The sequence below is a fragment of the Bos mutus genome, chromosome 10 (assembly GCF_027580195.1).
Source record: "Bos mutus isolate GX-2022 chromosome 10, NWIPB_WYAK_1.1, whole genome shotgun sequence".
Classification (NCBI taxonomy): domain Eukaryota; kingdom Metazoa; phylum Chordata; class Mammalia; order Artiodactyla; family Bovidae; genus Bos; species Bos mutus.
Genome location: NC_091626.1, coordinates 62,515,251 through 62,528,358, shown reverse-complemented (window position 1 = coordinate 62,528,358; position 13,108 = coordinate 62,515,251). Strand labels below are relative to the sequence as shown.

General features: G+C 37.3%; 1 protein-coding gene across 1 annotated transcript in view; it reads left to right on the top strand.

Annotated features, from left to right (window-relative positions):
* CSNK1G1 (casein kinase 1 gamma 1) overlaps positions 1-13,108 on the top strand; it is a 155,160-nt gene that overhangs the window by 46,018 nt on the left and 96,034 nt on the right. The window contains 2 exon segments of the mRNA XM_070378066.1: positions 597-898; positions 901-984. Of these exon segments, the coding sequence (XP_070234167.1) occupies positions 832-898; positions 901-984 (151 nt within the window). The 5' untranslated portion in view covers positions 597-831.

The following is a 13,108-nucleotide window of genomic DNA, read 5'->3' as shown; positions in this document are numbered from 1 at the left end:
TGAAAAATTCCATGAACAGAGGAGCCTGCTGGGCTTCAGTCCATGAGGTCACAAAGAGTCAGACACAAGTGAGCAACTGAGCACGCTCATTCACATACTGTGTCAATCAGTAACTTGTTTTGGATTTTGTGATTGTTGTCAGTGCTTGATAAATGGTGGGGATGGAGGAGGGAGACAGTGGGTAGAGAGTAGGTTCATTTCTGATAGATTCTGTCCAAATTAAAAAGAAGACCTTTTAATCGCCCTCAGTTTATTTAATTTAGTGGAACCTCACCATAATTTTGTTAGCCAGTGATGAAAAAGCCAACAAGTAACTTTACTTTGAGTAATATGAACAACACCAGAAGAAAGCATTTTATGTTAAAGGGTCGGGTGTTCCCTTAATTGCCATGGTCTGTAGTGTACTGAGTGTGTTTTACCAGGTAAACTACTAGTCCAGATGGCTAAACTTTTGGAGGATATAAAACTAAAATCCATTTCAGGAAGCTATCCACTTTGCATAGTTTTGGATAGGATCCATTCTAGTTAATGGTAATGCTCTTAATTTGTTTTTTAAATACAACTTTTAACTGTATGCTTTTTTTATTTTTACCTAGGTTACACAATGTTCTCCTGTGCTTGAGATCTACAGACTACGTATCCTACAAGAACTGATCAATGGTTTTTCATCTCCTGGAAATAACATAAATATGGTGCCAAAAGAACTCTTTACCTTACTCTGACGACAGTTTATTCGGCCATACTTTTATATTGAAGAGACATATACAGATTCAATTACTTGTGCAGAGACTCTGTCGTGTAGGATCATGGACCATCCTAGTAGGGAAAAGGATGAAAGACAACGGACAACAAAACCCATGGCACAAAGGAGAGAACATTGTTCCCGACCATCCGGCTCGACATCCTCTGGGGTCCTTATGGTGGGACCCAACTTCAGGGTTGGCAAGAAGATAGGGTGTGGGAACTTCGGAGAGCTCAGATTAGGTAAGAACTTGGTTCTTATTATTGGTTTGGACTAACAGCAACAGCAGAAGCTGTAATAAGCTTTAATGTGTTTCAAGACACGCAGTTTATAATTTTATAAGATGTTCTTATAATGAGGAGCTGTTGTTAAAAGAACTGAAGAATTCATGAAGGTGACTATAGTCATTGTCAGGTGTTATTGGTATCCAAGGTTCATCCCTCTGTGTGTGATAGGATTTAATATTTTCCACCAGTGGTGAGATTTTATGATGGAGGGAGATCTGCATGCAAGGAACAGTAAAATAAAGATTCGGATTTAGTTGGTTAGAGAGATAGAGCCCTGTGTTCTATCTTTTTAGCAAACTCCCAGTTGATTGAGATGCTATTGGTCCTTGAGTCACATTTTGAGAAGGGTTATTAAGGCTTTATTTTAATTCAGACTCTGCCCCTAGTAAAGGAAGAGTAAATTCTTACTCAGTGATCCCATACTTACTCTGCAAGGAGATATATGAGTGTTTAGAGAGGTTTTCAACTGATACTGTGTTTACATTCCTTCCTGGAAGTTCCAGCATCAGGACTAAGCTAGAGCTCCAAGGAGAAACTTTGCAATTTTTCCAAGGAGAGAATTTTTTATTTTGAGTGTTAATTTATGTGTGAGATGATGAATAATGATAAAATCAACCAATTTGAAGATGTGAAATTGGGAAGAAGTTACATTGGTTATTTAGACACTTTTTATGACCTTCTCTAGGTGAATGCAGAAGAGAAAATGAAAGATTAATTTGTGATGTCATCAGCTTAGAGACTGTGACAGATCGTTTTTTAGGCTAAAATGTTTTATTTTTCATAGCTGTTGAGGCTGTATGTTATTACGAAGACCTATTGTAAGAGACTTTGCCCTCTGAGGGGACAGAGCATGGGAGCTTAAGATGATTTTTGTTGATTACCTCTGCTACTTCTGATGATTTTTCAAAAGAAGATTGAAAAAAATCTTCTCATCCCTCCATACAGAGATTCAACTGCACTAGCCAGAGATCACTGGGTGCAGAATTGAATTTAGGGATGCTGAGAATGAATTTATTTTTACCACTAGAAGACTAGCAGCCTGGAATTTTAAGACCTGACTAGGATAATGAAAGCCTTTTTATATTTAGTGATGTGTTCATGTTCGGGTTAGCAAAGCCAGCAGATGCTACTGAGAATAGGAGTAAGATGTGTAATTTCACACTGCTTGAGTTCCTATCAACTGTTGAGTTGCTTTAGCAGCTAGGTTTGTGAATATTCATTTATATAATGGATTGACTTTGCTCTAGCAACACAGTAGTACTTGAATTAAATAGATTTTAACATAAACATCCACAGAATTACTGCTGAGAGTCAGTTTATAATGTATATAAATTCATGCTTTCTCAAAACACCATAAATTGTTTAGTTTCTATAAGGATGAAGGAAAATTTTGGTCAGTGAAAACTGGAAATGTATTTTAGTTACTTGAGTCTGGATTTATATTGTATGTATGATCTTTATATTTACACAAAAATGGAAAAATATATTCAAGTTGAAGGATAAATTTGTAGCCTATGTATATTCTCAGACTGGTAAAGTGTTGTGTTTTATTTCCTGTAATGAAGCTAGGGTAATTATGATGGGTCTCATTTTGACTTGGCTTGTAGTCAGTAGAAAGAACTCATCTTTCTTTTCAAGTGGTTTTATTCTTGTGTGCCGATGAGGTTTTCATTCGCCCTGGGACCATTACTGTTAGGGCATTGTATCTGAGAATACTTTTTATTGACATAAATAAGAAAAGGAACGTTCAGAATCATTTGATGTCTTCCTGACAATAGGGTGTGCTCTATACTCCATTCCATTGCCCTCTTTCTGTGATATTAGTAAGTAGAGGACTGTGCAGATAACAGAAGGTGTAAACTGGAAAATTCTAAACTCAAGAAGGTGCAAATAGGCCTCCACCCAGAACCATTACAGGGCTATGCTTTCTTCTCCAAATTCATTTCTTTCTCTAGCTACACTGTCCCTTCTGTCCCTCAAATAATCAGTTGTGTTCGTGGTTCAGAGCTTTTACACCTACAGTTCCTTATGTCTGCAGAATTCTTTCTTCAAAATTTTGCTTAGCTGATTGCTTCTCACTCCTCAGGCCTCAGCTTTCATGTTACTGTCTCAGAGAAACATGCTGTGACTTCTTTCCACCTCCATTTAAAATAGTATGTTTTTCCCCAGCCACATTCTATCCCATCAGACTGCTTCACTTTATTCATCACATTGATCACTGTCCTAAGTTGTTTTATTAATCTATGTTTACCTGTTAATTGTCTCTCCTTATACTTGAATATAAGCCCCTCGGAGGGCAGGGGATTCTGTCTGTATTATTTGCTGCTGTTATTTGTGGCATGGATGAAAGACAGCCAGCTGAATAGGAAGCAGAGGGGCAGGAGCAACAGGAGCATCTTTGGGTTCCTGGTAGGAGGGGGTCATGGTGAGTGGTGGCCTTAACGTTTAGATAGACTCTTGGATTCCAGACAGAGAACCCTCCCCAAACAGGTGATGATCGGTGTATTTTGGTTCTCTGTAAATCTGTTTCCACCATATCATCCATTTAACAAACACTTCTTGAATATTTACCATCTTGCTAGTCTTTGGAAAAGATACGGAGGATAACAAGGTGTCCCCACGAATCTCACAATCTGGAGGAAAAGATAAGTTAGGAGTATGGGATTAACATATACACACCACTATATATAAAATAATCAATAAGGATTTACTGTATAGAACAGTGAACTTTATTCAGTATCTTGAAATAACCTGTGAAAGAAAAGAATCTGAAAAAAGTGTATATATGTATGTATAACTGAATCACTTTGCTGTATACCTGAAACAAACATAATATTATAAATCAACTACAATTTAAAAAAAAGAATCTCACAGGCTAGTGGTAGAAAGAGAAAAACAAATCACAGCATAAAGTGATAAGTATTATAGTAGATTGTGTAATAACTGCACTGGCAGAGAAGGTTAATGAAGGTTTCCCAGAAGCGTGTTATTTGATTGAGAGTAGGATAGGACTTCACTGGTGAGCACAAGGAAGAAGGAGTCTCCACCAGCAGAGCGTGTAGACTCGACGTGCTGTGAAAGTGCTTAGCATAGTGTCAGAGCAGCAACAGTTACACATGCCTGGGCTGTGGGATGTGAAGTGAAAGAAAAGTAATAGATGAGGCTGTAAGATAGGTTGGGACCAGATTGTGAAGTGTTTGCGTGGTATTAAAGCATATGGACTTTATCCTGTAGGCAGTGGAGTAGAACCATCAAGGGCTTTATAAAACCAGACGTTATCTGGTTTGTATTCTAGAAAGATAATTCCCAGTATAAAATTAGATCAGATAGTAAAGAGGTTGTGGATTTTTGCTCTCATCGTAGTACTTGTCACTTTGAGTTATGTTCCTTCATCTCTCTGCTTCAAGATATGCTTGATGGTAGTGATTTGCTTTATTGATATTCTCCTATGTATTCATATTCTTAATTCCTTTTATGTGTATGACATATAATGGGTACCTAAGTAGTCCAGGTCAGAGGTGGCTGGGCCTGCCTTAGCTCTGAAAATGGCACTGAGATGCAGAGGAAGGGGTGAATTAGGGAGAGATTTTAGAAGTAGACTATAGGCAGGATTTGTTTGCCAGTTATATTAGGGGAAGGGGTCAAAGATGGCTGAGTCTGCGAGGTTGGGAAGACCAAGTGAATGAAGAAACCTTTACCAGAGATGGGAAACACAGGACCAGAGTAGGCTGTGGGGAAGGCAAATAGTTAGACTTGGTGAATATATTGACTTTGAGGAGTGTGCAGCACATAGGCACAAATATGACTGAGACATAGAAAAGTTTAGGCTTCAGATAGGGATTAAGAAATCATCACTATGTAGGTGTTAATGAACATGCAATCGTGAGTGGTGAGATGATGTGGAGCTTGTGTGAGTGGGAGAAATGGGGTGCATTTAAGGGATGCTAGAAGAGGGAGAACCTCAAGAACAGAGAAGTTGAAAAGTCAAGAGAAGAGTTTCTAGAGGGTTGGAGCGTTAAGCACAGCCTTGTGCCCTATGGTTAAACAGAAGAAGCTAATTATTATAGCCTTTGGTCTTTTACTTCTGTTTATATATTTCTGATGACTCCTTTTTTCCTTCCTTTTCTTTTTTTATGAATGTATGTATTTTGTAACCAGGAGAAAAAAAAAAAAAAGCAATAAAAAGCAAAGCAAAAAATGTGCCTTTAAAGGCATAGTTTAAAAAAGAAACCTTGCTGTTGCCCCAGATTTTTTTTTAATTCTACTTAAAAGCATCTCCAAAGATAACCACTAATTGTGTTTAATTAATTTAATTTTCCAGAATTAAAAAATGTTTTTCAGGACATATTTTAGCAATGCAGTCAAACTGTGCTATAAATTTGTTTTTAATCACTTAATACAGTATGAACTTTTGTGTCAGCTTACAGATCATACATTTTTAATGTCTGTAGTTAGTAATTTATTGGACTTCCCTGGTGGCTCAGATGGTAGAGAATTGCCTGCAATGCAGGAGACCCAGGTTCAATCCCTGGGTTGGGGAGATTCCCCTGGAGAAGGAAATGGCAACCCACTCCAGTATTCTTGCCTGGAGAATTCTGTTGGCAGAGGACCCTGACAGGTACAGTCCGTGGGATTGCAAAGAGCTGGACATGACTGCCCGATTGACGCAGTCTACACAGTACAGTAGTTTATAAGCCGGTCTTAATATACAGATAAATTACTTCTATTTTTAAATTATAAATAATACTATACTAAACATCCTTATAGATGCTTGTAATAAATACATCTTTGTAGTCCAAACTTGGTCGATTATTTTCTTAGGATAAGTCCTGGAAATGTACTTTCTATGTCAGAAATACATACATATTTGTGATCTTGTTACATATTGTCAGTTTGCCCTCCAGAAAGATAATTTCCCTGATTTCCCTTTACTTTCTATGTGAGTGTGTATGTGTGAGTGAGTATGTGTATGTATTTGTTTCTCTACTTGAGAAACCGTGAACATTATTGAGAATCTTTTCACCTGTGCTAGTTTGACAGGGGAAAATGGTATCTAGTTAAATCTGTATGTGTTCATGGGTGAAGGTAAACATTTACACATTTATTTATATCTCTTCTTTTAATCCTTTGTGGCCTTTGCGCATTTTTCAATGGAAAGATTGTTTCTGTGGAGTCTTACCTATGTATATTGCCTCAATAGAAAGGGGAATTTTGAAGATTTGAGAAAGGAAGATTGATGAAGGATGATTGTGTATAAAAGGTAGGAGAACATGAAGGAGTGGAAACAGATCTATAGGTTGTTTTTTTGTTCACTGTGAAACAATATGGGGAAATATTTTGTGGATATTTTTTTTTAAGTTTTGAGTCTTTTGCTGAATCAGGTCTGAAAAGAATCGTGTAAACATTTGTTAAAAATTATTGTATTCCTCTAGGACTTAGAAAATATATATCCCTGGTCTACAAATAACAGCCTTTTTTCCTTCTTAGTTGCAAAAATAAGTAGATAGGTGATTTCATATCCTAATAGGTATGTACCTGTGTTTATGGGAGACCCTTTAGACTAAACAGTCTGGCATATAAATGTTACTAATGATTTTTATACTGTCTTTGTGAAGTAGTATATTGTTAAAGAATGTTTTTTCTTACAAACAAGAAAATGGAGGCACAAAGAATTGACTTTTTTGTTCTCTTTCATCTTTTTCTGGTGAAATATGCAAAAGTACGTTAGAACAGAAGGATGTTTCTGACAGAGGTAAATTGTCCAAGGGTATCAGCTTTTCAGGTGACACACTCTTCCCTTCTAAAATAAGACACTTATTTCTGTGACTATAGAGTGTACATGACAACTTCTCTGCATATTGTTCTTTCCTTATCTGGATTACTTAACTATCACTAATGAACTTAAATTGAAATTTGTAACTTCAACTATTACCAGTCAGTTCTGTTTGTGGCAGTTGTGATCATACAGTTTACGGTTGCATATTATATAAAGCATTTGGTTTCATATTGCATCCCACAAAATCTTAATTTCCTACAAGAGAATGAGAAAGGAAAAGTAAGAGAGGAAAAAGTCTCTCTGTTACCTTTATATTGAGTTTTCAATAAGATTTTGTTTAAAAGGTATGGTTCTGTTGTGTTAAAATTTTTTTGAAAGCATTCATGTAAAAGAATATAGGCTTAAGCTAAAACGAGATTTTAAAATATTTCTTTTCTAGGTGAAAGTAAAATCATTGTAAAATCAAATGTTTAGTTTTATAGTCATAGTTTCTTAGGAAATCTTAGCATTTCAAACACATGAAACTCAACCTATATCAGCCCAGAATCAAGCCAGTCAGCAAAACAGAAAAACTGATACACAGTCGGCCCTCCATGTCTACAAGTCTCTCCTCCGTGGATTCCAGCAACCAGGGGTGGAAAATATTCTGGGGAAAAATGGTCCCGTGAAGTTCCAAAAAGCAAAATTTGAATTTGCCCTGTGCATGTGGAATTTTACATAGAATTTACATTGTATTTACAACTATTTACATAGCATTAACATTGTACTATTGGAGAAGGCAGTGGCAACCCACTCCAGTGTTCTTGGCCTGGAGAATCCCAGGGACGGGGGAGCCTGGTGGGCTGCCATCTCTGGGGTCGCACAGGGTCGGACACGATTGAAGCAACTTAGCAGCAGCAGCAGCAGCAACATTGTACTGGATGTAATAAGTAGTCTAGACATCTAGATCTAGTATACAGAGGACGTACCTAGGTGGTTATATGCAAATAATATATATCATTATAGATAAGAGCCTTGAGCATCACAGCTACAGATTTTAGTATCCATGAAGAACCAATTCCCCACAGGTAGTAAGGGGCGATTTTATTTGTGCTTTTACAACATTGTTTAAGTTTCCCTATAAATTTGCAAGTTTTTAGGGTCTGTGGGTACAACAAACTAAAAACAAGTTTTATTTATTTATTTATTTTAATTTTTGGCCACACTCTGCGGCATGTGGAATCCTAGTTCACCGATTAGGGATCGAACCAGCACTCCTGGCGTTGGAAGGCAGAGTCTTAACCACTGGAACACTAGTCCCCAAAACAAGTTTTAGAGTCTTGTTATTTTCTTCTTCAAGTGGTTTAAAGAGAGAGTCCCGGAGTCAGATTGCCTCTCCAAGTTTCTTTTTTTTCCTCCATAAGAATAAGGTAACAATAATATCTACTTACAGATTTGTTGTGGAGATAAAATTTAGATAATGTATATAATCACCTAAGACAGTGATTGATGCATAATGAGCACTTGGTTTGTATATATAGTACAAAACATTGCTTAAATTTTTGTTTTATTTTTTCAACTTATATGAAGAAAAATTTCAAATTTTTACAAAAACTAAAAAGGATATGGTAGTGAATATACATAATAATACTTAGATTTAGCAGTTGTTAATATTTGTCCCATGTGCTTCATCTCTTTGGAAATATCTGTGTGTGTACATTTGTGTATGTGTTATAGTAAGTTGTAAGTCTGACAAAATATTTTTCTCCCCCTCAGAAAGAATTATTTAGGTTCCTATTTCATAAGCATGTAACTAATTGTATCATTTGTTTTCCACAATATAACAGGCTCTGGGTTCATCCACCTCACTAGAACTGACTCGAATTTATTGCTTTTTTTGGCTGAATAATATTCCGTTGTATATGTGTACCATAGCTTCTCTATCAGTTCATCTGTCAGTGGACATCTAGGTTGCCTCCATATCCTGACTAATGTAAATATTGTTGCAATGAATATTGGAGTACATGTGTCTTTTGGAATAGTGATTTTCTCAGGGTATATGCCAGAAATGGGATTGCTGGGTCATATGGTAGTTTTACTTCTAGTTTTTAAAGAAATCTCCATACTCTTCTCCATAGTAGCTGTATCAGTTTACATGCCCACCAACAGTGCAAGAGGTTTCTCTTTTCTTCACATCCTCTCCAGCATTTATTGTTTGTAGATTTTTTTTTAATGATGGCCATTCTGACCGGTTTGAGATGATACCTCATTGTGGTTTTGATTTGTCTTTCTTTAATAATAAGAATGTTGACCAGTTTTTTATGTGTCTATTAACCATCGGTTTGTTTTCTTTGGGGAAATGTCTGTTTAGGCCTTCTGCCTATTTTTTGATTGAGTTGTTTGGTTTTTTGATATTGAGCTGCTTGTATATTTTGGAGATAATCTGGAGATATATGTTTTTTATAATATAATTTTAATGAAAATAACCATATATCGATTTTAAAAGCCTAATCCCTACAGTTAAGCGTTTCAACTTTTTAAAACAATGTTCTCTATCACTTCTCAGGTCTTTGGCTAACATCAAGTGTAAACAATGTCCTCTAGATACCTCCTTTTTTCTAAATATTTTTTTTCCAACATTATATATTGTTTATTGATTTTACTCATACTTAACATCCCCAGTCACATATATACACTTCTCAAATTCTCCCAATATATTTATGTCATAAATTTGGTTAAAACGTTTTTCTGCATTTATAGTGTTATGGTTTTGGACATAACATTCATAGCTGAGCTATGAGAGTACTGTTGTATTTCCTTCCTAGTACATTCGCATTCCTTCTTCCTTTAGAATTAAAAACTCCTGATATTTGACTTTTTAAAAAGTTTTTCTTCATTATTTACATACCTTTTATTAATTCTTCCCCTCAAGTTACCAACAGAACTGTAAAATTTCTGTCAATATGATTAGGTAATCTTAACATTAAATTATTCTGCAGTACATACATGTTAGCTTTCTCAGATCTACTAAGTCAGTTACTATTTTGGCTATTTATTTACTTCTCACTTCCAAAATGTTGACATCTCTAGTCTGCTTTTTTCCCACCTATTTTAGTTGTTCTGTTTTCTTCCTTTTGGCATTTCATTGGGCATTTGGAAAGGCATAGGGTGAAATGCCTAAATTTTATCTGTCATATTAAACCAGGGGTCTCTGTGTATCATATATTTTTATTCAGGAAAGAACATGACAGTTTTTTGTAGTATTCTAGAAGACATATTGGAAAAGGCAATGGCACCCCACTCCAGTACTCTTGCCTGGAAAATCCCATGGGTAGAGGAGCCTGGTGGGCTGCAGTCCATGGGGTCGCTAAGAGTCGGACACGACTGAGCGACTTCCTTTCACTTTTCACTTTCATGCATTGGAGAAAGAAATGGCAACCCACTCCAGTACTGTTGCCTGGAGAATCCCAGGGATGGGGGAGCCTGGTGGGCTGCCGTCTATGGGGTCGCACAGAGTCGGACACGACTGAAGCAACTTAGTAGTGGTAGAAGACATATAGAAATATGAGCTAGCTAATAAGGTAGAGATTTGTAGTTGTTTTGCCCACCTCACCAAAGAAAATTGAATCATTATCATCACGGATGCTAAACAATAGAGCTCTATATTTTGGTTCTTTCAGTTGAATTGTGAATGTTATGGAGATCCTTGAAAGAACATAATAATGAAATCCTCACATAACAGTGCTTGAGGTGGGGCAGCTAATACAGTGGCTGGTTAACAGAATCAAGATTTAACATTAAATCGAATAAGCAATGAATTGAACAAAAAATCTTACTTTGATTCAAGAATCCTACTCTACATTTTAAATCTGACAACTAGATTGTTAACACTTATGTGAAAAAGATGGCTGTGAGTTTGCTGTGAGATAAGAGTGGTATTTGCCCCCAAAAGGTCATAACTTAGACTGATTTAATAGACATATGAAGTCCAGATCGGACTTCCCTGGTGTTCCATTGGTTAAGAATCCACCTGCCTGCACAGGTTTGATCCCTGGTCTGGGAGGGTTCCACCCGCTTCAGGGCAACTAAGCCCACATGCCACAGACACTAAGCCTTTGCACTAGAGCCCAGCTACTGGAGCCCGAATGCTGCAACTACTAAAGCTTGTGCACACTGAAGCCCATACTCCACAAGAGATGCCACCACAGTGAAAGGCCCACACACCACAGCAAAGAGGAGCCCCCATTTGCTGCAACGAGAGAAAGTCTGTGTGCAGCAACGAAGACCCAGTGAAGCCAAAAACAAACAAGTGAATAAAAGTCCAGAGCAACAAAACTTAAGAAGGATCTAAGACCTCTAAGGAACTTTGGCATTGTCTACTCTAAACTACATCATTTTAAAAATGAAAGAAATTTGAAATTAAGTGATTTGGTCAAGGTAAGATAAACCAACTTGCCAGGGAGTTGGAACTAGAGCCCACATCTGGGACATCCCGGACTGATACGTGTCATGTAGTTTCACCACGTAGTGGTTAAGTGTACAGTTGAAATATTACATGCTTAAAAAGTATAAGGTTTAAAAGGACATAAGAATTAATTCCTAATTCCAAAGATGATAATCACTGACATTCAGTTTAATTATACTTCTACCAAGAAAAGAAATAAAAGGTATAAAATGATAGCCAGTTTTCTTTTCTTCAAGTATCACTATATAGTTTCTATGTTGGACCAACTTTATTCTTCAGGGATTTTCTGAGAGGTAAGGAGGGAAATTTGAAAGCAGAATTCCAAAGAATAACAAGGAGAGATAAGAAAGCCTTCCTCAGTGATGAATGCAAAGAAATGGAAGGAAACAATAGAATGGGAAAGACTAAAGTTCTCTTTAAGAAAATTAGAGATGCTAAGGGGACGTTTCATGCAAAGGTGGGCTCAATAAAGGGCAGAAATTATATGTATGGACCTAACAGAAGCAGAAGATATTAAGAAGAGGTGGCAAGAATACACAGAAGAACTGTACAAAAAAGATCTTCACGACTCAGATAATCATGATGGTGTGATCACTCACCTAGAGCCAGACATCCTGGAATGGGAAGTCAAGTGGGCCTTAGGAAGCATCACTACGAACAAAGCTAGTGGAGGTGATGGAATTCTAGTTGAGCTATTTCAAATCCTGAAACACGATGCTGTGAAAGTGCTGCACTCAATATGCCAGCACATTTGGAAAACTCAGCAATGGCCACAGGACTGGAAAAGGTCAGTTTTCATTCCAGTCCCAAAGAAAGGCAATGCCAAAGAATGCTTAAACTACTGCACGATTGCACTCATCTCACATGCTAGTAAAGTGATGCGCAAAATTCTCCAGGCCAGGCTTCATCAGTAAGTGAACTGTGAACTTCTAGATGTTCAAGCTGGTTTTAGAAAAGGCAGAGGAACCAGAGATCAAATTGCCAGCATCTGCTGGATCATCAAAAAAGCAAGAGAGTTCCAGAAAAACATCTATTTCTGCTCTATTGACTATGCCAAAGCCTTTGACTGGTGTGGATCACCACAAACTGTGGAAAATTCTGAAAGAGATGGGAATACCAGACCACCTGACCTGCCTCCTGAGAAATCTGTATGCAGGTCAGGAAGCAACAGTCAGAACTGGACATGAAGAACAGACTGGCTCCAAATTGGGAAAGGAGTACGTCAAGGCTGTATATTGTCACCCTGCTCATTTAACTTATATGCAGAGTACATCATGAGAAACGCTGGGCTGGAAGAAGCACAAGCTGGAATCAAGATTGCCGGGAGAAATATTAATTACCTCAGATATGCAGATGTCACCACCCTTATGGCAGAAAGCGAAGAACTAAACAGCCTCTTGATGAAAGTGAAAGAGGAGAGTGAAAAAGTTGGCTTAAAGCTCAAAATTCAGAAAACTTAAGATCATGGCACCTGGTCCCATCACTTCATGGCACATCAATGGGGAAACAGTGGCTGACTTTATTTTGGGGGCTCCAAAATCACTGCAGATGGTGACTGCAGCCATGAAATTAAAAAATGCTTGTTTCTTGGAAGAAAAATTATCACCAACATAGACAGCTTATTAAAAAGCAGAGACATTACTTTGCCAACAAAGGTCTGTCTAGTCAAGGCTATGGTTTTTCCAGTGGTCATGTATGGATGTGAGAGTTGGACTATAAAGAAAGCTGAATGCCAAAGAATTGGTGTTTTTGAACTGTGGTTTTGGAGAAGACTCTTGAGAGTCCCTTGTACTGCAAGGAGATCCAACCAGTCCGTCCTAAAGGAGATTAGTCCTGGGTGCTCATTGGAAGGACTGATG